Here is a 23,955-nt window from a genome sequence, read left to right on the forward strand (position 1 = left end):
AGAGAGATCCTCAGTCAGCTGGTTCACTCCCCAAATGGCTGCAACAGCCAGGACTGGGCCAGGCTGAAGCCAGGAGACAGGAGATTCCTCCAGGTCGCCCACATGGATGCAGGGGCCCAAGCATTTGGGCCATCCTCTGCTGATTTCCCAGGCACATTAGCAGGAAGCTGGGTCAGAAGTGGAGCAGCCAGGGGTCAACCGGCCCCGATATGGGATGCTGGTGCTGCGGGCGGCGGCTTTACCCACTATGGCACAGTGCTGGCCCTATTTATTACTTTATGTGGACACATAGGTAACTTTTCTATGTTGCAAAAGCCATTTTAGAAACTGTGAGTATGTGAATACAGGTCATTAATTTTTATATCCCTTTGTGAAGAGAAATAATCTGAAATCTTACCTCTTTTTAACCTTACTTTGTTCTGCTTTGATCCTTTAAGTCATAGGGAGTCGCTTAAAGCCAGAATGAAGTATGACATTGGTACAAAGAACCTAAAAACTTTGTAAATAATTTTTCATATGTAACTTCCAAAACAGTTATACAGATGAGGAAGGAGCTGTAATATGTATATGTGGTTTGTCAAAGGTCACAAACTGAAAGCCAGACAGGCATGGCAGTCTCCTCTTTGGCCTGGACCCAGAGATTTCTGGTAATATACTTTTTACTTTAAGAAAGATAAAGCTGTACTAAAGCAGAGTAAGCTCCTTGTGAAGTTTATCATACTTGGCCAGTATTTAAAATATTTTTTATGTATTTGACAGGCAGAGATAGATGGAGAGAGAGCTCCCACATATTGGCTGACTGTACCCCATATACCTGGTCTTGGTGGGGCTAAAGCTGGAAGCCAGGAACTCCATCCAGGTTTCCCATGTAGGTGGCAGGAACCCAATCACTTGAGCAGTCACTGCTGCCTCCCAGGGTCTGCAGTAACAGGAAGCTGGAGTCAGGAGCCAGAGCCAGGCATCAGACCGAGGTGCTCCACTATAAAGTGTGCTTAACAGTGTATTAACTGCTAGGCCAGATGCCTGCCTCAAAACTTTACTTTTTTTTTTCTTTGACAGGCAGAGTTAGACAGTGAGAGAGAGACAGAGAGAAAGGTCTTCTTTTTTTCTGTTGGTTCACCCCCAAAGTGTCATCCACGGCTGGTGCATTGTGGCCGGCGCGCTGCGCCGATCCGAAGCCAGGAGCCAGGTGTCTCCTCCTGGTCTCCCATGGGGTGCAGGGCCCAAGCACTTGGGCCATCCTCCACCGCCTTCCCGGGCCACAGCAGAGAGCTGGACTGGAAGAGGAGCAACCGGGACAGAACCGAAGCCCCAACCAGGATTAGAATACCTGGCTGCCGGCGCCGCAGGCGGAGGATTAGCCTAGTGAACCATGGTGCCAGCCAAAACTTTACTTTTTAAACTCGTTTTTTTTTTTTTTTTTTTAAATAATTGGCCTTCCTCTTTTATTTTCTCCACAAGTTTTTATTATGAAGATATTCGAACAGAAAATTCAGACTGTAATAAATATCTTTATCTACTTAGACTCATTAACTGGATGCCCTTAGTTTTAAGAAAGCATTTATTAGTGGGCCTCATTTTTCTTTTTTTTTTAATATATATTTGGCATGTAGAGTTAGAGAGACAGACAGAAAGGTCTTCCTCCCGTTGGTTCACTCCCCAAATTGCCGCTACGGCCGGCACTGTGCTGATCCGAAGCCAGGAGCCAGGTGCTTCCTCCTGGTCTCCCATGCGGGTGTAGGACCCAAGCACTTGGGCCATCCTCCACTGCCTTCCCAGGCCACAGCAGAGAGCTGGACTGGAAGAGGAGCAACTGGGACTAGAACCCGCTGCCCATATGGGATGCTGGTGCCGCAGGCGGAGGATTAACCAAGTGAGCCACAGCGTTGGCCATGGACCTCATTCTGAAACAAAATATTATACACTATTTGCCAGTAAGATGAGTGTGTCAAGAGGAAGTGATTTTCTTTTAATGAGCTACTAGTATTGTTTCAAGATAAGCTCGGCGGCTCAGTGTAGTAGAGCTTGGCATAATTTATTGTGAGTGACAGTTTCTGTATTTGCTTTCTGGTTACCTGATACTTAGGTACTGTTTTGAAACTTTTTTTCTAAAGATTTATTTATTTGAAAGGCAGAGTTAGAGACAGAGAAAGAGAGATATCTTCCATCCGGTTTTTCACTGCCCAAATGGCTGCCAACGGTCGATTCAAAGAGGATCCAGGAGCTTCTTCCAGGTCTCCCATGTGGGTGCACGGGCACAAAGACTTGGGCCCTCTTCTACTGCTTTCACAGGCCATAGCAGAGAGCTGGATCAGAAGTGGAGTAGCTGAGGGGCTGGTGCTGTAGTGTAGCAGGTAAAGCTGCCTTCTGCAGTGTTGGCATCCCAAATGGTGTCGGTCCGAGACCCAGCCGCTCCTGTTCCAATCCAGCTCTCTGCAATGGCCTGGGAAAGCAGTAGAGGACGACCCAAGTCTTTGGGACCCTGCTTCCATGTGGGAGACCCGAGAAGAAGGTCCTGACTTTGGATCGGCACAGCTCTAGCCGTTGCAGCCATCTGGGGAGTGAACCAGTGGATGGAAGACCTCTCTCTCTGCCGCTGCGTCTCCAAAACTCTGCTTTTCAAATTAATAAATAAATCTTAAAAAAAAAAAAGTTCTGTGCACCAAAAAATGAATTTTCTTATGTGTGAATTGAAAAGTATGTGAAAAGTATAAATATGGCAGGAAAAGGAGGCTGACTTTTTTCCAGCAAGGCGGTAGACAACTAGTATGCATGTAGCTGTTGCAATTGTCGGCATAAAACATTTGGGAAATTTTTAATTGGTAGGAAAATAGATTTTTGTGTTTGAAGATTTAGAATTTGATATTCAGAAGCAAAGGAAGAAATGAATCTTGGAAAACTTAAGTTGAATGGGTAACAGTGGACAGTAATTTTGTTTAGATATTGTTTCTAGATTCTTATTTTAGGAAAAAAAATGCAGCTCCCCCCAAAAAGATGGAGGGGATGTGTGCTTTTATGTGCCTTAGTTCACATTAAAGGGATAAGCTCTGTTGATCTCTTCACATTTTATGTGTTAGCTGTATTTGAAGAAACTTCATTTAACTGTGGAGAGTATCGTTTGTTCATGAAACTAAAACCTTTTAATTCTGAAGCAACAAAAGAAGCCTGCTGTGGTTTCTTGAATCTAACTAATGTATTTCCGTTTTCTCTAAAAAGTAGTTGAGTCAGCTGCGAAAGTGGTCACATCGTTCTGTCCTATGGGAAATATTGAGTATAAAGAAGCAGGGAAAGAGAAAATAGTGTTTAGGTTTTGAGAGAAAAAATTAGAATCTTTCAAATTACAAACCAAAATCTGTAAGCTGTATCACTAAAAATGGACCAAAGAGGATCTATTGTAATTTTGATGCAATTTAAAGAAATTTCCAAGGATTATTCCCCCCCCCCCCATTCATGTTAAGAGCTGTAAGTTGATTATGGCTTTGGGATGACTGCTTATTATTCCTAAATTTTCCTGTGTGTGACATTTTCCTTTTTACTTTTGATCTTACTGGATTGCCTTAAAATTCCTGTTGGCTCCTACTGCAGTATCCTTTTCAATTTTCTTCAAAGTTTCTCTTTGCTTTGGGTGCCTTTTCTCTTCTCCTCATCCCAATTACTTGGTGTATCCTTTCTTTTCCTCTTATTTATTTAATATACTCAGGTAAGACTTGCTGGCGATATTAACCTTGTGAAGATAGCAAATTAGCCTTACTTTATTGAGTACTGCCCCTACCACTTTCCTGTTTTACTGCTTACACAAAAATCTGGCCTTTGTGGAGAATTCTTAGGTCAAAGATGACAGAGTAGTGGAGTTGATAAACTGTGGAACCAGACTTGGGGTTGGAAGGTCATCAAAAGGCTTACCTTCATTGTTCTAAAAGAGAATATTAATCTTAAAAAGGGGGGTGTGCCTGCAGTGCTGGCACCTCATATGGGTGCTGATTCAGGTCCTAGCAGCTCCACTTCCGATCCAGCTCTCTGCTGTGGCCTGGGAAAGCAGTGCAAGATGGCCCCAAGTCTTTGGGCCCCTGCACCTGTGTGGGAGACCAGGAAAAAGCTCCTGGCTTCTGGCTTCAGATCGGCCCACCTCCAGCCGTTGCAGCCATCTGGGGAGTGAACCAGTGGATAGAAGACCTCTCTCTGCCTGTCTCTCTGTAACTGATTTTCTAGTAAAACAAATAAATATTTTACTTTCAAGTAGTTTCGTAGCTGCACAGTAATGCAGAGTACACACTAAAGTCCCTCTTTAAAGCCATTCTCAGTGCTTTTCAAAAGTTGTAATTTCCTACATCACATTTTTACACATTTATGACATATGACACAACATTTTGAAACAGAACAATCTTTTCTTTCATTTTACATGCATATGAGGGTACTTCAAAAAGTTCATGCTTATGTTGATGCAAAAAATTTTTTGAAATGGGTATTTTTTCACAATTATAAATGTATAATCATTATCTAATATAAAACTATAAAGTAGTTCTGCTACCTGAGCTTAGTCTTTGTTCAGAGGAACAGAGACTGACAGACAAAAGAGAAAGGATGTTCCACTATCACTCCCCAGATACCTGCGATGGCTGAGAGGCTGAAACTGGAAGCCAGGAACTTAATCCAGGTATCCCATGTGGCTGGCAGGAACTCAGTTACTCTAGTCATCACAATTGTCTCCCTCGGCCTGCATTAGCAAGAAGCTTGGGTCAGGGGTCACAGCCAGGTATCCACCCTGACTACTCTGATGTGGGACTTGCCTGCCCCAGCTTTTAAATAGTTTGCCTTCTAGATGTAGTTCCAATTATGGCTGCTGAAATTACTGCTAAAAAATTATTTACTAGTTTATTATAAGGTGGATTATAGATTAAGTCCTATTACATTACTTTGGTGGTAATATGATTTGTGTGTTTGTATGTGTTTATGTATCCCTGAATAAACTGACTGAAGAAATATTTAGCCTTATTTATGGATCTAAAACTTTGAAGGATGATTTCACATTTTAAAATCAAATTTGCATTGATAAATGGTATTTTTCTTTAAAAAATTTATCACTTAAAAATGTTCAAACAATTTTTAACATTTTGCTGTATTCACTTCATATGTAGATATTGTATACATATATACTGTTTTTCTTGAAAACAGGGCTACCAGTATCACGAAATGGTGGAATTCATGACAGTGACCTTATATAAAGTAGGGGAAAGAAGGGTGTATTGTCAGGTGCATGGTATAATGCAGTGAAACACTATTTATAACTATATAGCAAATAATGTGACACCCACACAATTTCTATACTCTCTATATTCCACAGATAAGAGAACAAATGGAATATTTGTCTTTCTAGGTCTGGCTTATATCACTTAGAAAAGTGGAATTCTCTAGATCAGGGATTTCAAATATTTGGTCTTGGGTGATTATTACACTCTCAGAAAATTAAGGATCCCAAGAACTTTTGTTTATGAGTATACTTTCTGTTCACTGTATTAGTAGTTAAAATAGAACATGAAAATATAGTAATTCATTTATAATAACTGATAAACTGATTACATGTGAACAAGTAATTTAGGAAAAATAACTATTTTCCAGAACAAAATTATGAGAAGAGTGGCATTCCTTTTGATGTTTATGTCTTTAATGAATGCTTATTAAATGGAAGATAACTGGAGTGTTTTATGTACTTCTTTTTTGAACCTGCTGCAATACATTACTTTGGTTGAAATATGAAGAAAAGTCTGGCATATACAGATACGTGGTTGGTAAAGGGAAGAATATTTTAATGCCCTTTTCATGGTAATTGTGGCTCTTTTTTGATACCATACCCGAACTTGACCGGTGTTAGTTTCTTGTTGCAGTATGGATCCTTAAGTCATATTTAAAGAACTTATTGGGAGCCGGCGCCGTGGCTCAATAGGCTAATCCTCCACCTTGCGGCGCCGGCACACCGGGTTCTAGTCCCGGTTGGGGCGCCGGATTCTGTCCCGGTTGCCCCTCTTCCAGGCCAGCTCTCTGCTATGGCCAGGGAGTGCAGTGGAGGATGGCCCAGGTGCTTGGGCCCTGCACCCCATGGGAGACCAGGAAAAGCACCTGGCTCCTGGCTCCTGCCAGGATCAGCGCGGTGCGCCGGCTGCAGCGGCGGCCATTGGAGGGTGAACCAGCGGCAAAGGAAGACCTTTCTCTCTCTCTCTCACTGTCCACTCTGCCTGTCAAAAAAAAAAAAAAAAAAAAAAAAAAAAAAAAAAAAAAAAAAGAACTTATTGGACTGTCTGCTACTTTAAATGGATCTTTTATCTGTGCACAACATTACGCATGCAGACTTGAGAAAATAGCTCAGTGTCATTTAAATCTTCAAATACTGACGTTTAAGAAAACAATACTCCACCCCACCTCCAGACATGAAGTAATATAACCATTGATTTCATCAGAAAAGTCTTTAATTAATGGGAAGCTGTGAAGCTCAGAAGTGGCAAGTATGTTTTCCAAAAGTCTAATTTTCACATAAAAACCTTTTCACTGGTAAGAAATACTGTTACTTGCTTTCCTTGAAGTAACAAGCTCATTTTGTTCATTTTCAAGAAAATGCCTATCCTATATCTAAATCTGAACAGCCATGGTTGGCTATGCAAAAAGCAGTAGGTTCAGCCTGCAACTCAGATATATAAGTGGTTTTCCTCACATAACAACTCTGGTATGCAGAAGCGCTGTATATGTACCGCTCATTTTGTCAAATATTAAAAAAAGACATGCATACAAGGATTGAGGTATAATAAAATTAATACTTTTCCTGTTCATCAGGAACATTCGTAAATGAATCTGGCTCCCAACCCTACCAGGAATTGATGGTGATAAATACGACTGGTGGCACAACCCTACCAGGAATCGATGGTGATAAATACAATGACTGGTGGCACAATTTGTTGTTGCTTATTGCCTTGCTTTCTTGTGAAAGCTCCATCCTGCCATTGCTTTTGCTGTCAGTGCAAATGTTAACAGGGGTTCAGAAAGCAAATGTCACCTTTACTATCAGGAAAATAAGCTCACAGATGCCCTAAAAGAGGGACACCCACGTTTCTGCCCACACTTTGATAATTGATGGTGTAAATAAGATGGCTTTGATTACTGGCTTTGTAGTTTAAAAATGACAAAAACTGAATTCCCTAGGGAAGAGTGAATCACAACTATCTTGTGCTTTTACCTGTAATTTAGTGATTGTAATCTTGGCTTGGAAATAGAAAAATATACCAACTTCTAATATAAGTCTGCAGGAGGGTACATGCTTAGATTTATAGTATTTCTGTGCTTCTTTCTTTTAAATAGCATACCATTTTATGTTTGTGGGCCCAGGGTAAAGAACTCATTCTATTATAGACACTGAGTGGCTTTGTTTCTGACAGCTAGTAGTCCGCTCTGTTTTCAAACAATCAGTTGGGTCCTACTGGCTCAACTTGCAGTTGTCCTGGTCCTAACCCTGTCTCAGCCAAAGACTGTTGTTGGAAAGTCCACACAAAGGCCTTGTGTACAGGGTGCCCCACTAATGAGGAGCGTGTTCTAGTCCCGGCAGATTAAATCTGCTTTGGTGTGCATTCCCTTCCCAGATTTCTCACTTATTTTTGTTTGGCTGGTTATTTCAGTGAAGGGTCATTTTAATGTGAAGATAGCTTTTTCTAATAAAAGTCATAGTAAAGGAGATTACTGGGGTAAAATGTTATGTCTTTTTCTGTGCTAGGATGTGATGGAGCTGCTTGAAGAAGATCTGACGTGCCCAATCTGTTGCAGTCTGTTTGATGATCCACGAGTGTTGCCTTGCTCACACAACTTCTGCAAAAAATGCTTGGAAGGTCTCTTAGAGGGGAATGTGCGGAATTCGTTGTGGAGACCATCGCCATTCAAGTGCCCCACCTGCCGTAAGGAAACATCAGCTACTGGAGTTAACAGCCTGCAGGTTAATTATTCCCTGAAGGGTATTGTGGAAAAGTATAACAAGATCAAGATTTCTCCCAAGATGCCAGTGTGCAAAGGACACTTGGGGCAGCCTCTAAACATTTTCTGCCTGACTGATATGCAGCTGATTTGTGGGATCTGTGCTACCCGTGGTGACCACACCAAGCATGTCTTCTGTTCTATTGAAGATGCCTATGCTCAGGAAAGGAATGCTTTTGAATCCCTCTTCCAGAGCTTTGAGACATGGCGTCGGGGAGATGCTCTTTCTCGCTTGGATACCTTGGAAACTAGCAAGAGGAAATCCCTACAGTTACTGACTAAAGATTCAGATAAAGTGAAGGAGTTTTTTGAGAAATTACAACATACACTGGATCAAAAGAAGAATGAAATCCTATCTGACTTTGAGACCATGAAACTTGCAGTGATGCAAGCCTATGACCCAGAGATCAACAAACTCAACACCATCTTGCAGGAACAACGAATGGCCTTTAACATTGCTGAGGCATTCAAAGACGTGTCAGAGCCCATCATATTTCTGCAACAGATGCAGGAGTTCAGGGAGAAAATCAAAGTAATCAAGGAAACTCCTTTACCTCCCTCTAATTTGCCCACAAGCCCTTTAATGAAGAACTTTGATACCAGTCAGTGGGAGGACATCAAATTAGTAGACGTGGATAAACTTTCTTTGCCTCAAGACACTAGCACATTCATTAGCAAGATTCCCTGGCGCTTTTATCAGCTACTTGTGGTGGTCCTTCTGCTTGGCCTCCTTGTTTTCTTCAGTCCTACTGTATTCCTAGAATGGTCTTTATTTGATGAATTGGCAGCATGGAAAGACCACCTTTCAAACTTTAGTTCTTATCTGACTGAGAAAGCTGATTTTGTAGAACAATCCATTTTTTACTGGGAACAGGTGACAGATGGGTTTCTCATTTTCAGTGAAAAATTCAGGAATTTTAGTTTGGTGGTGCTGAACAATGTGGCAGATTTTGTGTGCAAATATAAACTATTATAAAATATGTTTCATGTATGCAGTTCTTTTATTAGAATTTGTTAGAATAGTAATTCAACTTTGGTCAAGATTCCAGTCAGATGTTTTCCTCGAAAAAAATTTCCTTCAAAAACAATGTCCTGTGGTGGCATCTGGCATGTTGTCCTACATTGGAGTGTCTGGGTTTGATACTTGGCTCCAGATTCCTGCTAATGTGAACTCAGGAAGGCAGTGGCTCAAGTGGTTGGGTTCCTGCCACCTACACTGGCAGATGTGGATTGAGTTTGCTGCTCTTAACTTCTGCCTTGGCCCTGGCCCAGCCCCAGTTGTCTCAGATAGGAGCATGTGCTTTCTCTGTATCCTCAAATAAAAACTGAAACAAAAAAATCATATGTTCAAACTAGATAGCATAAGGATAAAAGGGAAACTTGCTAATACAGCCCTGGACCATCCTTCCTTTATAAAGAGTGACTTTGAAATGAGTTTTCTGCCCACAGTATTGATTGTGCTTATGCTGGGATTAAAAATGGGAAGTGAGAGCATATGGTTATCTATTGTATTGACAAGGTAGGTAGTATAACAGTGATTGTCCATCAAGCATGAAATAAAGACTACTCTTGTAAAGCACTTTTTGCATAGTGAACATTCTTTAAGGAAACATGATGTGGATGGAATGGATTTCCCCACTTTTCTAGAGGGCTGATTCATTTCTAATCAAAATATAAATCTTTTGTAAACAGAAACTGGCACTTTCCTGTGATGAATTTACATTTTTCAAGAAGGTGAAGGTTTTAGCTTACCTTTTTGTTTTTTTAAGATTTTCATGAAATATGATTAACTGCAGAAGTGTTAGGGGGCTGTACATAGGCAGATTTAAAGAGATCCAGTGCATGGCAAAAGCAAGAAATGGGAAAGCCATCTTTCTACTGATAGCTCAGTACTTTGTTGTTCCAAAGTACCAGGGCTACTGTACAACCAAACCAATCCACTTGCAGAATTTTTAGACTAATAATAGGTGAAATAATCTGTTGGTTGTTATAAAGTACAAAGTAAACAGTTGAACACTAAGGCTGCCCTCTATCTGCTCACATGAGAAAAATGCACTATCACAGAATAAAATTACTTAATATTTTCACCTTACCTTCATATGAAAACAAAAAAGTTACCTAAGCTAAGAACTGCTCTCTAGTTCCCCTTCTTTTTTGTCAAGGAACAAGACATTCCTTTGAAAACCCATTAAGTGGAATAGGATTTTGGAGAATAGAGTATCTTACCCCAGTGCTCCTCTAACTTGATTGAGAGAAGGTAAGCAAGAACAAGAAAAAAGGAGGCAAAGTACAGAAAAAAATCATTTCCTTCTGGCTATGAGAAAAGTCAAATTAAGCTGCTAGATGGGTGATAGCCACCTTATTCCTAATGGATAACTCAAAATTTAGCCATTAAATTGCTAAGAGAATCATAAGAAATTAAGGGTGTTTCTCTGTAAATCTTAGCTCTACCATGATGGCTCACAGTAGATAAGTCTGGGGAGGGAGGATGCTTTTGTGCTCTCAGTAATTTTTTTTAAAACACAGATCTACACCAGGTTTTCATGGAGAATTTTTTCATGGAATACAGAAAAGTGATCTATGTGACATCTGCCTTCAAATGTTGGCAGTTTTCTGTAAGCCATTCAGTTCCTCATCTGTTGCTTTTTCATTTTGTGTACATGTTCCCAAGCAACTCAGATTTGCAAACACAGCTATGGATACACTATATGCCCTACAGTAGTTACCCAGGCATCTAGGTCTGGTTTTTGTTGTTTTTCCCCTCCCTCCTATTTCTTAATCATATACAAATAGCATCGTTTACATTTATAGGTTGATTTACAAGTTGTTCAAGACTATAGCTTAGAGTTCGTAGCCTCTAGTTTGATGCTAGGGAAGAATGAGTAGTCAAGAACTGGTCACTTTGAACGTGGGAGGGAAGATATTCACAACAAAGATTTCTACCATAAAGCAGTTTCCTGCCTCTCGATTAGCACAAATGGTAGATGGCCAAGACCAAGAACTCAAGATGGTCGGTGGCCAGATTTTTGTGGACAGAGATGGTGTTTTATTTAGTTTCATCTTGGATTTCTTGAGAACTCACCAGCTTTTGTTACCCACCGACTTTTCAGACTACCTTAGGCTTCAGAGAGAGGCTCTTTTCTATGAACTTGATTCACTGGTTCATCTCTTAAACCGACACCTGCTACAGAAAGGACCTGCTGTCTTGGAGGTGCACTTCCTAAGCCGAAACACTCAAGCATTTTTCAGGGTGTTTGGCTCTTGCAGCAAAACAATCAAGATGTTAACTGAGAGGATTACAGTGTTTATAGAGCAACCTTCAGCACTCACCTGGAATAGCAACTCCTTCCCCCCGCAGGTGACCTTCCTTCCACTGCCTCCACAAAGACCTTCTTACCACGACCTGGTTTTCCAGTGCGGCTCTGACAGCACTCCTGAGAACCAAACTGGAGTCAGGTATTTTGTACTTTGAGGCATCTCTCTTCTAAACCAGTTTCTGCAGTTTTCCTTCAAAATTGAATGTTCCTCTTTCCCGAAACTTTTCTTGGGAGAAAATGATTTTTTAAAATTTCGGGATAATCAGTGGAGTTGGGTAGAATGACCAAATAACTGTTTTCTGAACTGGGATACTTTTCATAGTGGAAAGGGACATATTTACATGGAACAAAAGGAGTAAACCAAACTGCCCAGGGAAAGCTGGGACAATGATTATTCATTTTAAGAGGAGATAATTTTATAGATTATATTCCACTGCTAAAGAATTTGGCTTAGAAGTGAATTGCCTTACTTTTCAAGAAATTATTTTAGTGACTTCCATATACAAAGGGCTCAATAGTTTTCTCCCAATTTCCTTATATACTATATATATCTATTCTTGAAGTCTTTATGGTTCAATTATGGATTTTTCTTCATCTTTATTTTTAAAACACCCTTAAAGGCAGATATATCTCATGGCAGACTTGCTATCCTAGTACATCACTGGCTCTTACACAGCTCAAAACATTGGAATAGGCTGTATCTTAAGCTTAGTTGCTCCTGAGTCATTATTCACTTTCTCTGTTTTCTTGGCTGGATCCTCAGGCTGATTTTCACTCTGCATTCACATCCCCTCTCCGCCCCTTAAAAATGTCTTCATGTTGTGCTACCATTATTTTACGGATGTGAAAGCTTTCATTTTTGTAGGTGGAGAAAAGCCTGTATGTGTTCTTTACTGGTAGCATCTAAAATAATATATACTTTGTGTGTTGGGGGGTGGTGGGGAGTAAAGGTAGATAGATATTTTGGAATACTTCCTTGAGTAGTAGCCATCAGGAAGCATATTTGTTTACCTATTGGAGAACACGGAACAATTAAACTGAGTATGTTAATACTTAAGTGCTTTGTAATTGTATCGCCCAAAGAGACTGAAATATCATTTTGGGAAAAGAGTCAAATTAATGGGCTGATTGTGAAGAAAATATAAGAACCCATCTTTGTTTCAAATTGTCTTAACTCTATGTACAATTATAAATGATCAGTTTTTGGTTTTTAAGATTTAAGTGATTAAGATTTCTTTTGGGATCCCTTTTGAAAAAGTTAGAAACATAAGGGAAAATGGTGTCCTTGATTTTAAGAAGAAACAGGCGAGGTGAATATAAAGAAGATGCTTTGGAAACACTAAATGCTTTTTAAAAGCTGCACTTGGAGAAAATGTTTAAAAAACAAGATTAGAAATGAAAATTGAGATATTCCTATGTGTATACAGTGCCAAATGGTTTCTACTTTTTATTGTCCTAGAAACAGCACTTTTTCTGTTTTAATGTGAGAAAGGTATTATATTTAAACTTCAACAATAGATAATGCCAAAATGTTATTTTTTAAAGATTTTTTGTGTCACCAAATGGTATTCGATTGTTTGAAGTTCAGAATTTTTTCCATCCCATAACTATCTGTGATTTTAAAAATATAGTGCTAATTTTAAAGTAAAGATATATAGTCTGAATAAGCTGACATTATAGGGCTCTCTGGTAACTGAATGAAAAATCTGGCCATCAATGGCCCACTTGAGTATAAAACTGTCTAATTAGCAAACTTTTATTATTTTTGCTCACTCTTTGGTCTGGATTTGTCTATTGAGATGGTTTTGGAAGGTAGAAAGTAGAGGAGGAAGCCTGAATGGCTCCTATTAGTCTGGTATATCATCTCATTTATTCAGTATGTTCCACCAGTATGATTTTCCATGCTAAAGTCTTGTTAGCTTAGCGGCTGTTCAGTTATTATTTCTCAAGCTCATAGTACTATAAATGCTTGTATCTTTCAGATAGCCACTGATGTGACAAAACATTATCAAGTTATGGTCACAGCTTTCTAGGGTCCCTTTGGTAGCCTTTATTGTGTTTGACCTCTCCTTTATAAACTGCCTCAATAGAAAATGCCTTTGAAATATAAAAAAAAGTTTAGAATTTTTATTTACTAGTTTATTATCCTTTTTTTTGCTTCGAAATCTTTTATTCTTCAACTGGACTTCCTAGAGAATTCAGTACCTTTAGGTTAGTGATTTCTTATACGTACATTCCACTTTGTTACCACCCACTATATACTATTTGTAGTTTAAATCTTTTATGAGCTACTCGGAAACATTATCTCTTTGACAAATGTTTCTAGCCTACATAACCAAGACCTGGGACCTGGGACTGGATGAAATGATTTAATGATGTTAAAGATTTGCTGTATCAAATATAATCAACATTATTTTAAGATGTGCTTTGTAGTTTGATAATTCTTAGATTTCACTATTGTTTTCTTCGCCTAGAATTAGTTGCTAAATATGATGACCTCTAGTGAATACTCTATTTCAATCATGATCATTAAAAGGATGCTGGGAATAACCCCAAGCATTTTATTACCCATATTGTTACTTAGATAGTTCTAGGAGTTTCCCTGGAATGACCCTGTTACTCTTCACATTTTATAAACAAACAGTGGGAGAACAAAGATGAAAACATTCTTCATGGTAGTTAAGGAAGAAGTAATAGAGCTACATCTGTAATAGATGTGTTATGCCGACACTATGAAAGCCAACATATAGCTATCTGAAAAGTTCAGACATTTTTCTTGAATTATGTGCAGTGATCCTGTGGAATCACCCAGGCAGAAGATTTTACTGTTTCTCCTCCAAAGGCTCTTTGACCCCAAATCTTTGATGATGGGCAGTTAATGACCAAAAAGTGGCAATAAAATCTTGACATTTTAATTTTTTATCTGCAAAATTTCACTTAAAAATTGATAGGAGTAAGTCACAAAAGAAAATTCAGAATGTCATTACTAATAATTGGTAAAATGAGATGAGGGAAAATTGTAAATGTACAAAGTGCTCATTTAATCAATTAAATCGAGGAAAGTAGCAAATTAAAAACTGAAAATGGTTAGATTATACTACATAAAAATTAAGCCAATTCAATTTTTTTTATCAAATTGTTTGCTTTAGAAAATATTTCTCAGTGAAAATTCATCTATCTTGGCTATATGCCTAAGTGTGGAACTGACTTTAGACATCACAGTAAGGTCTTTAGTACCCCAAATTATTTAGATTTATAAACAAACTCTGAAAAATCTGACAGGATTTCAGATTTTCAGCTTTCATTTGAGGTAATAAGTAAATTTTTTGAGTAGTTTTGCTAATTTTAAAGGGATACTTTATAATTAAACTTTATGTGTTTAGGTATGTTTCTATAAAACCTGATAATCGAAAATTGGCCAACGGAACAAATGTCCTCGGCTTACTGATTGATACCATATTGAAAGAAGGCTTCCATCTGGTCAGCAGGACAGTATCATCTGAAGACAAAAGTGAATGCTATAGCTTTGAAAGAGTAAGAAGCCCTGAAGCATTTGCCATGAACAAAACACCAAAACCAGAGATGACCATCATGTCAGAGCAATCTCAGAAAAAGACATAAAGTTGTGTGTACTGAGTAAAGGAAAACTGTCATTTTCTTGTGTAGAAACTCTCTCCTTGGGCATATATGTACATAGTCAAATCTTTACTCAGGCTTTTTGGCCTCCTATTATGTTACCTCTGGGCAATCAGGCCCCTAGCAGTGCTTAAGCTGCTCTGAATGGTCTGCTGATCTCTCAACAATATGTGCTGGATGATAATCACATGTTCCTTCTACCATCAAAGCCAGTTTGCCTTTTTTTTTTTTTTTTTTTTTTTTTTTTGACAGGCAGAGTGGACAGAGAGAGAGACAGAGAGAGAAAGGTCTTCCTTTGCCGTTGGTTCACCCTCCAATGGCCGCCGCTGCAGCCGGCGCACCGCGCTGATCCGATGGCAGGAGCCAGGATCCAGGTGCTTTTCCTGGTCTCCCATGGGGTGCAGGGCCCAAGCACCTGGGCCATCCTCCACTGCACTCCCTGGCCATAGCAGAGAGCTGGCCTGGAAGAGGGGCAACCGGGACAGAATCCGGCGCCCCAACTGGGACTAGAACCCGGTGTGCCGGCTCCGCAAGGTGGAGGATTAGCCTATTGAGCCACGGCGCCGGCTTGTGTTTGCCTTTCTTGAACAGTGAACACAGCTTTCAGAGACGGGTTCTGGAGTCAGATTGCTTGTTTCTAGTCCCAGATAAGTCACCTATTAGCTATGTGACTTGAGTATCATTTAACCTCTCTGTGCTTCAACTTCTTCATCTGCCACATAGGTATAATGAAGATATCTCCCTCAAAGGAAATGTGAGGATTAAGGCAGGGAATTAATACCTGGCAGAGGCTGGGCATTCAGTAAACTGTTGATGATGTGATAATGATGAAGAAAATGGGTGGCCCACTTTCATTTGAAACTTTTGTGTGGCCTTTTATTTTCTTCCTTTCCTATGGATATTAGTTAATCCTTCTGTATAGACTTTATATGCCACATAAAACAAACTTACTCAGTTGAATGTGAGCTTCTCGAACCACTCAATAGTTTTTAACGCTATTATAAGTGACACACCATGCTTACCACTTAGAATGCTTTTGTTATTAAGTAGTACCTAAATTTGGTGATCAGTTTGGAAAACCTCTGTCAACATTTAATATACACATTCTTAGTGTCATTTGAAACACCAGGATAAACATCTAGAAGAGGAGTCACTAAGTCAAAGTGTGCAAAGTACTTTGCATATAGTAGAGTTAAAAGCTGTTGAGTGTGGGGCTGACGATGTGGTGTAGTAGGTTAATCCTCTGCCTGTGGTGCCAGCATCCCATAAGGATGTCATTTTGTGACCTGGCTGCCCCATCTCTGATCCAGCTCCCTCCTAAAGGCATAGGAAAAGCAGGAAATGGCCCAAGTCCTTAGGCCCCTAAATCCATGTGGGAAACCCAGAAGAAGCTCCAGGCTCCTGGCTTTGGCTTGGCCCAGACCTGGCCATTGAGGCCGTTTGGGAAGTAAACCGGTGAATGGAAGATCATCTCTCTGTGTAAATCTGCAATAAATTTTATTTTTAAAGAGAAGAATGGTCCAAATAAAAACATGCTGTAAGAATAAGGTTGGTTTTTTTTTTTTTTTTTTTTTTGCTTTTGACACCACTCATCATTTCCTTTCTGTAGAAAAACCAACTTAGTTTTTTCAGGGTGTTGCTTAGTTTTGGGGAAGATGTTTGGTCTGATTTCCTGTTGGCAGTATAATCTAGGGCAAAATATTTCTATTCTAATAAATATTTGCCATGAAAGTGATTAAACTAGTTTTATATAAATTTCCATGGTCATACATATAACACTTTAATTCTGTATACTGAAACTGAAAGGTGGGGGCTGGTGTTGTGACATAGTGGGTAAAGCTGCTGCTTGAGATGCCAGCATGCCATATGGGTGCTGGTTTGAGACCCTGATATTCTACCTCTGATGCAGCTCCCTGCTTATGGCTTGGGAAAGCAGTAGAGGATGGCCCAGGTGATTGGGCCTCTGCTATCCACACGGGAAATCTGGCGGAAACTCCTGGGTCCTGCCTCGGCCTGGCCCAGCTCTGGCTGTTGTGTGGCTATCTGGGGAGTGAACCAACAGATGGAAGATCTATAACTCTAACTTTCAAATAAATAAATAAATCTTACAAAACCTAAAATGTGGTTAAAATACTGAAGCAAAAAATACTTTAGGGGCTGGTGCTGTGGCACAGTGGGTTAACGCCCTGGCCTGAAGCGCTGGCATGCCATATGGGTGCTGGTTCGAGACCCAGCTGCTCCACTTCCATTCCAGCTCTCTGCTATGGCCTGGGAAAGCAGTAGAAGATGGCCCAAGTGCTTGGGCCCCTGAACCCACATGGGAGACCGAGAAGAAGCTCCTGGCTTCTGGCTTTGGATCGGCGCAGCTCTGGCCATTGCGGCCAACTGGGGAGTGAACCAGCAGATGGAAGACCTCTCTCTCTCTCTCTCTCTAACTTTCAAATAAATAAATAAAACTTAAAAAAAAAAAAACTTTAACCACAGTTTGGCAAGGAGTAAGTCAGTAATGTTCAAACGGCTTTTAATGTGTTTATAGCCATTCACATTTGCAGGAAAACAATTGAAATTAGGATATTTTGGGGCTGGCGCCACGGTGCAGTAGGTTAATCCTCCACCTGTGGCGCCAGCATCCCATATGGGCACCAGTTTGATTCTTGGCTGCTCCTCTTCCAGTCCAGCTCTCTGCTATGGCCTGGGAAAGCAGTGGAAGATGGCCCAAGTCCTTGGGCCCCTGTACCCACGAGGGAGACCAGGAAGAAGCGCCTGACTCCTGGCTTCGGATTGGCGCTGCTCCGGCAGTTTAGGCCATTTGGGAAGTGAACCAATGGAGGGAAGACCTTTCTCTGTCTTTTGCTCTTACTGTCTGTAACTCTAACTCTCAAATAAATAATAAATAGAATCTTAAAAGAAATTAGGATATTTTTAAATGAGGTAATAAAAATGTATTACGTATGGAAAAATACATAATTCAGTGAATATTGACATGTATTGTGTGCCAAATGTATCCCAAATATTAGAGATCCTTACTGAAAAGAACAAAATAAATTTCTGCCCCTCAAGGTAGCATACTACAAATATAATTTATAACACCGACAATGGACTTAAAATAACTAAAGCCTTTCAAAGAATTTCTCAAGTTAGAATGCAGGCTTTTTTAAGAGACAGATTATCACAATTAAATATATAATATTCACTAGGGAAACAGAACTTTCAGAGTAGACTGAGTTTCTCATTTCAGTAAATATTTGAGAGATGATCTCATCTGGAAGCACATCTGTCAGTATCATCTCAGTAAGGCTCTGTGTTCACTTCAAAATAGAGTAGGATACTGTTAGCTGGGATGCCAAGGCATGCAAAAATAATTGAGTCTTGTTTTAGAAAGGGAGGCAGGCAAATGTAGCTTGAAGAAAACAGGTTTGATGCATCATAGGCAAATAAAATCTACCTGCAAAAAGACTTGTACATTTTTATGTGAGTACCACCTGACTCTCAACTTTTTGCCTGAAGAAATTTGTCATTTTTATTTTAAATAAGAAAATGATGGCAAGGCCAGCACTGTGGCACAGTGGGAAAGCTGCTACTTGCAGTGCCAGCATCCCATCTGGGAGCCAGTTCGAGTCCCTGCTGCTCCACCTCCGATCCAGGTCTCTGCTATAGCCTGGAAAAGCAGCAGCAGATAGTCCAAGTGTTTGGGCTCCTGCACCCACGTGGGAAGAATCTCCTGGCTCCTGACTTCAGATCAGCCCAGCTCCAGCCATTGTGGCCAGCTCGGGGGTGAATCAGTGGATGGAAGACTTCTCTCTCTGTCTCTCTAATTCTATTTCAAATAAATAAATAAATCTTTAAAAAAAAAAAAGAAAAGAAAATGATGGCAGAAGCTCATCTTGGCTACTATACTGTAAACCTTTTTCTAATAAATCAAACACCTACCATTCCATTTGATATACACAAGTATGAATTATCACAGTGGCATGTTAAGTTTTGTCACTTTTAATGGTACCATCAATAGTTGGGCCTCCTGTATTATCTCATTTCTGCTGTGTATGTTGTGCTTTGCATCACTCAGTTTTATTTTTGATAAGGCATCAAAGATGTTAGCTTATGATTTTTGAACCTCAATAACTTACTTTAAAAAACAATTTCCTTTGTAAGTGAATGGAAGTTCTCTCTACAAATATTTTCTGAGAAGGAGCTCTAGTGTTGAATTTACTCTTGCATTTAATATACAAGTCATAATTGCAAAGATTTTTTAGGTCATGGTAAAGTCAGAACCACTTTGGACTGCCTTTAATATATATCTACATTAAGCAGACAGAACTAGTATAAAATGGTCAAGGGAAAGCAGGTTGAGAGATGGCTTAGGTAATCATAATGTTTCTACTTTTTCTTGTATACCATTTACATCTAACAAACTTCAGCTATGCTTTATAAGCTTTTATGTTGACTCTTTATCATAGATCACATCACTAGAGATGCACAGCATCAGAGACTATGCTGGGGTATGGGATAATAAAAGATTTTCTATGAGCATTCTAAACCCCTTTATTTTGCTCTTTTTCCTGTGTGCTGGGGAATTTTATTGTAACAGCAAAATTGGTAATGTAGAAGCTGCTAAGAGGACATTTTAAAAAAGAAATTTAGGGGGCTGGCACTGTGGCACAGTGGGTTAAAGCCCTGGTATGCAGCACTGGCATCCCATTTAGGTACTGGTTCCAGTCCCAGCTGCTTCACTTTGATCCAGATCTCTGCTGTGGCCTGGGAAAGCAGTAGAGAATGGCCCAAGTCCTTGGGCCCTTGCACCTGCATCAGAGACCCAGAAGAAGCTTCTGGCTCCTGGCTTCAGATTGGCACAGTGCTGGTCATTGCAGCTGTCTGGGGAGTGGACCAGCAGATGGAAGACCAACCTCGACCTCGACCTCAACCTCGACCTCCCCCTCCCGCCTCTCTGTAGCTCTTTCAGATAAATAAATAAATCTTAAAAAAAAAAAAAAAAAAGAAAGAAATTTAGGAAATTTTATTACCTTCCTGGACTCAAACAACCCATGTAAAATATAGAATGTAGCACTAATTTAGTATTTTTAAATCTCAACAAATAAAGACATTGAAATATGTTACTAAAAATAAAGTTCTGAAACACCAACAACCTAGTAAAAAAATTATCTACCAGATTTTCTACAGAATTAAACCTCAGGATGTATTAGGCCTTCTATAATGCTGTATACAAATTTCACCAAAAACCTCATCATCTAAAATAGTCTTAGTATTTATCTAAATTATGAGAAATCCAGCACTAAAATCTTTTAGTAGACTAAATCTGTACATGGGTGAAAATGGGAAATAAACATTAAGCATTGCACAGAATTAAAAAGGAACTAAACAAAGCAAAGTAAATAGGATTTTGTGCCCCAAACTAAAATGTGCTTAAGACTTGTCTAACTGTACATGGCTTTTAAATAGGTAATCTTCGATGTCACAAAAGCACCTCAAGTTCAGAAATAATGGAAACAAATGGTTTTTTACCTTATCAGCTGGGTAGAACATACCAATTATGTTTCATGTTATTTTTTCTCATTTCACAACCCTTCAGTAAAACAGGTGGATTTCTTTAGGTTCCCTAGTAGGAATCCAAGTAGTGTGTTATTTTACTCTTTTTTGTATTAAGAGACAGGGAAGTCAAACCACCATGCCTGAGGTTTCACAAGTTCTGTTAAGATGGGGACTGGGACTGTGCTTAATAGTGGTCTTTTATTCCCTCATAGTGCTAGACATCTAATAGACTCAACTGAATTAAAACATTTGGAACATTACATTAGTGAATAAAATCATGGAAAAGAAAGAATTATCATAGACTCAAAGATGGATGAGGATACTTTATATAATCTAGCCTGGAACAGTTCACTTAAGTTACAGATGGCAGAAAAAATCCCATGGTTCATTCTATTTGAAATTTGGATAATGCCACACAAAAATGAGATGACAACATAAATATACATGAATACTAGCTCACTGAAAGTTATATAAAATTATATGTTTAAGCAGAGTAAAACAGCCCAACCCAAATTGGAATATACACAATTTGGTAATAAAAAAGTAATGCTACGAGAATGCTTAGCAATTAAAAAACATCATTAATACAAGTTCAGAGTGATTGTCACATGATTATAATTGGTAATAAATCTTCACTTACCTCCATAATTTAGGAGTCATGAAAAGATAAGTCAGCAGGCCAGCATGTAAGTTAGATGTAACTAGGACAGAAAAACAGAAAGAAATGTTCCGAGCTCTGGATAACTAAATTTGAGCTTGTGCATTCACTGAACTTGGATTAACCAAGTGGTTCAAGGATTAAAGTGAAATAGTCCAAAAGATCTTTACACATTCAGAAGATGTATTACCAGTGTTTGCAAAGGCTATTTGGAAACTCAGATTAACATTTTAGGCTTCCGTACATATCACTAACATGCAATATGGTAAAAACCATAAATATGTAGAGTAATATATTTTTTTGTGTAATGATCGGAGGCTTTATGACAAGTAAGTAGTTAAGTGTAAGTGAATAAACAGAAAGATACTTTGACTTGTAAACAGAAATCCTACAAAACAAGGTTTCACTTCTAGAAAACCAAAATATTTGTTTTCATTCCTTTCATTCACTTTTAAAAAGTGTTGCTTTGGTCACTTTAAAAAAAACTTCTACAATTTAAGCAGCATCATAATTCAAACAGTGTTGAATTTCGATTTGTTTGTTTGTTTTTGGCTAATAGTTTTCTTCAAAAGCAAAACCAATTAGCAAAAAAATTTCAGACCTTAGAACCTTCACTTCCTCTTAAGTGTGTTTCTCCATCAAAAACAAGTAGTCAAACAAGGAATCTCAATTACCTAAATCTATTTTTGGCCATCTTCCGGAATTTTTTGTTAAATCTCCTTTGAAATGCCACAGTTGCACTCTTGGAAAACTTGTCTTCCTGGTTTTCAGATTTCTGTTTATTATTACAGCTCTTCAGCCAGAATGCCAGGTCTTTGTGCTGTACTGTTTCTTGCAAATGGAGACCAGCACACTTCCCCCAATTCAATTACTTGCCTTTCCATTTGAGAAATTAAAGCCATGTCAATTTTATGGTTTTAACTTGGATTTTAACTTTGGGATTTTAAATTCTCAATTCCATTCCCTCAGTTTAATACTGGGAAAGACTTTTGTTTTATTAAAAGAGAAGATAAGGTATAAGAGTATTAACACATTTCAGTCACTGACCCTCATCATAAAAAACAAGTAGTTTTCTTACAGGCTTAAGATGGAGATATGACATTCTAAGCAAAAAAGGGAGAGTTTCAAAATTCAGTTTTGGCAATATTTAAGATTATATTTCAATCAGTTTATTTCCATAAATGTGTTTACTTTTTTTAAAAGGCAAGCACCCGTTGTCCTAAATAGATTGAGTCAGCATGTCTACCCTTATCAACTTTATGTGAATAACTGCCACTTTTACCTCTACAGATTGACCTTCTTTTTTTTTTTTTTGACAGGCAGAGTGGATAGTGAGAGAGACAGAGAGAAAGGTCTTCCTTTTGCCATTGGTTCACCCTCCAATGGCCGCCGCGGCCAGCGCGCTGCAGCCGGCACACCACGCTGATCCGATGGCAGGAGCCAGGAGCTTCTTCTGGTCTCCCATGGGGTGCAGGGCCCAAGCACCTGGGCCATCCTCCACTGCACTCCCGGGCCACAGCAGAGAGCTGGCCTGGAAGAGGGGCAACCGGGACAGAATCTGGTGCCCTGACCGGGACTAGAACCTGGTGTGCCGGCGCCGCTAGGCAGAGGATTAGCCTATTGAGCCACGTCGCCAGCCCTTAGCTGTATTTTATTCAGTGACATCACCATTGTCTTCTAATGTAAAAAACCATTTTTTACAGCTTTTATCTAGTCTATCATATTCTATATTGCTTTTCTTTGAAAAATGTGTTCTTTTACCTCCACTTTCATTGCACTATTCTGTTCAAGTGTTTTTTTTTTTTTTTTTTTTTTTTTTTTTAAGATATATTATCTTTTTTATTGGACAGAGTTAAGACAGTGAGAAAGAGAGAGACAGAGAGAAAGGTCTTCCTTCTGATGGTTCACTCCTCAAATGGCCGCCACGGCCGGCGCTGTGCCGATCCGAAGCCAGGAGCCACGTGCCTCCTCCTGGTCTCCCATGTGGGTGCAGGGGCCCAAGTACTTGGGCCATCCTCCACTGCCCTCCCAGGGCACAGCAGAGAGCTGGACTGGAAGAGGACCAACCGGAACTAGAGCCTGGCGCCCATATGGGATGCCGGCGCCCCAGGCAGAGGATTAACCAAGTGAGCCACGCCGATGGCCCCTCAAGTTTTCTTTACAAGTATATTACTATAATATTCACATTCCCAGTTTCTTTGCCGCCAGATTTTATTTCTTAGAAATCTCTCTCTATAGTTTTGCTACATTTTTAACTTTCAAAAAAGTCAACTTCCATTATTTCAAGAGATTATAATGTCTCCCTTCTTGCTGTATAAAGATTTATCCTTCAATTGGTTTTCCTGGCAAAAGCACAGTAACAGTTCTAACCTAGTTATCCAAATTTATGTAACCTTTGCCTCAGGTCCAATGGCACAAATCCCAGGTTACTTTTTGGGGAACACTGCATTCTATTTTGGCTTAAATTCTTACCTACTCGCCAGGAAAGTCTACTATTTGACAACTATATGCACCTTAATTTATAAGCATGCAGGCCACAATTAGAAAATTGTCAGCAAAAACAAATGTCCAATAACCTTGTAAATTCCCAAAGTTACAGTTTAGTGTTGAAGGAATCATTTCACGGGCATTTATTTCCCTCTACTGAACTGAGCCGCTATCATGCTCTCTGTTCTGTACTATCTGTTTTCCGCTTCCAGCCTCAATCCCTTCTCCACATGGTCTCAGTACTTGTTTAGTCAGTTCTCACCTTTTCTAAGGGGAACAGCAATGGTGCCAAAATTCATACCT

At 39.4% G+C, this 23,955-nt stretch overlaps 2 protein-coding genes across 2 annotated transcripts; both read left to right on the forward strand.

The window, feature by feature from the left end:
- The first annotated feature begins 7,759 nt into the window (after nt 1-7,759).
- On the forward strand, nt 7,760-9,586 carry TRIM13 (tripartite motif containing 13). The gene has a single exon (XM_008273858.3). It carries the CDS (start codon nt 7,760-7,762, stop codon nt 8,981-8,983), a length of 1,224 nt encoding a protein of 407 aa, XP_008272080.2. The 3' UTR covers nt 8,984-9,586.
- Nucleotides 9,587-10,885: 1,299 nt separating this feature from the next.
- Nucleotides 10,886-17,432, forward strand: KCNRG (potassium channel regulator). The gene is made up of 2 exons (XM_002720749.5): nt 10,886-11,463; nt 14,708-17,432. The coding sequence occupies exons 1-2, from the start codon at nt 10,886-10,888 to the stop codon at nt 14,943-14,945; spliced, it is 816 nt and encodes a 271-aa protein (XP_002720795.1). The 3' UTR covers nt 14,946-17,432.
- The last annotated feature ends 6,523 nt before the right edge of the window (nt 17,433-23,955 follow it).

This window comes from Oryctolagus cuniculus, chromosome 9, assembly GCF_964237555.1.
Source record: "Oryctolagus cuniculus chromosome 9, mOryCun1.1, whole genome shotgun sequence".
Taxonomy (NCBI): Eukaryota; Metazoa; Chordata; class Mammalia; order Lagomorpha; family Leporidae; genus Oryctolagus; species Oryctolagus cuniculus.

What these genes read in the sequence shown, in the direction of transcription:
- TRIM13 (XM_008273858.3), top strand. Translation starts at nt 7,760, where the DNA reads ATGGAGCTGCTTGAAGAAGATCTGACGTGCCCAATCTGTTGCAGTCTG.
- KCNRG (XM_002720749.5), top strand. Translation starts at nt 10,886, where the DNA reads ATGAGTAGTCAAGAACTGGTCACTTTGAACGTGGGAGGGAAGATATTC. An exon ending in GAGAACCAAACTGGAGTCAG is followed by an intron (nt 11,464 to 14,707) that starts GTATTTTGTACT and finishes TTATGTGTTTAG; the next exon opens with GTATGTTTCTATAAAACCTG.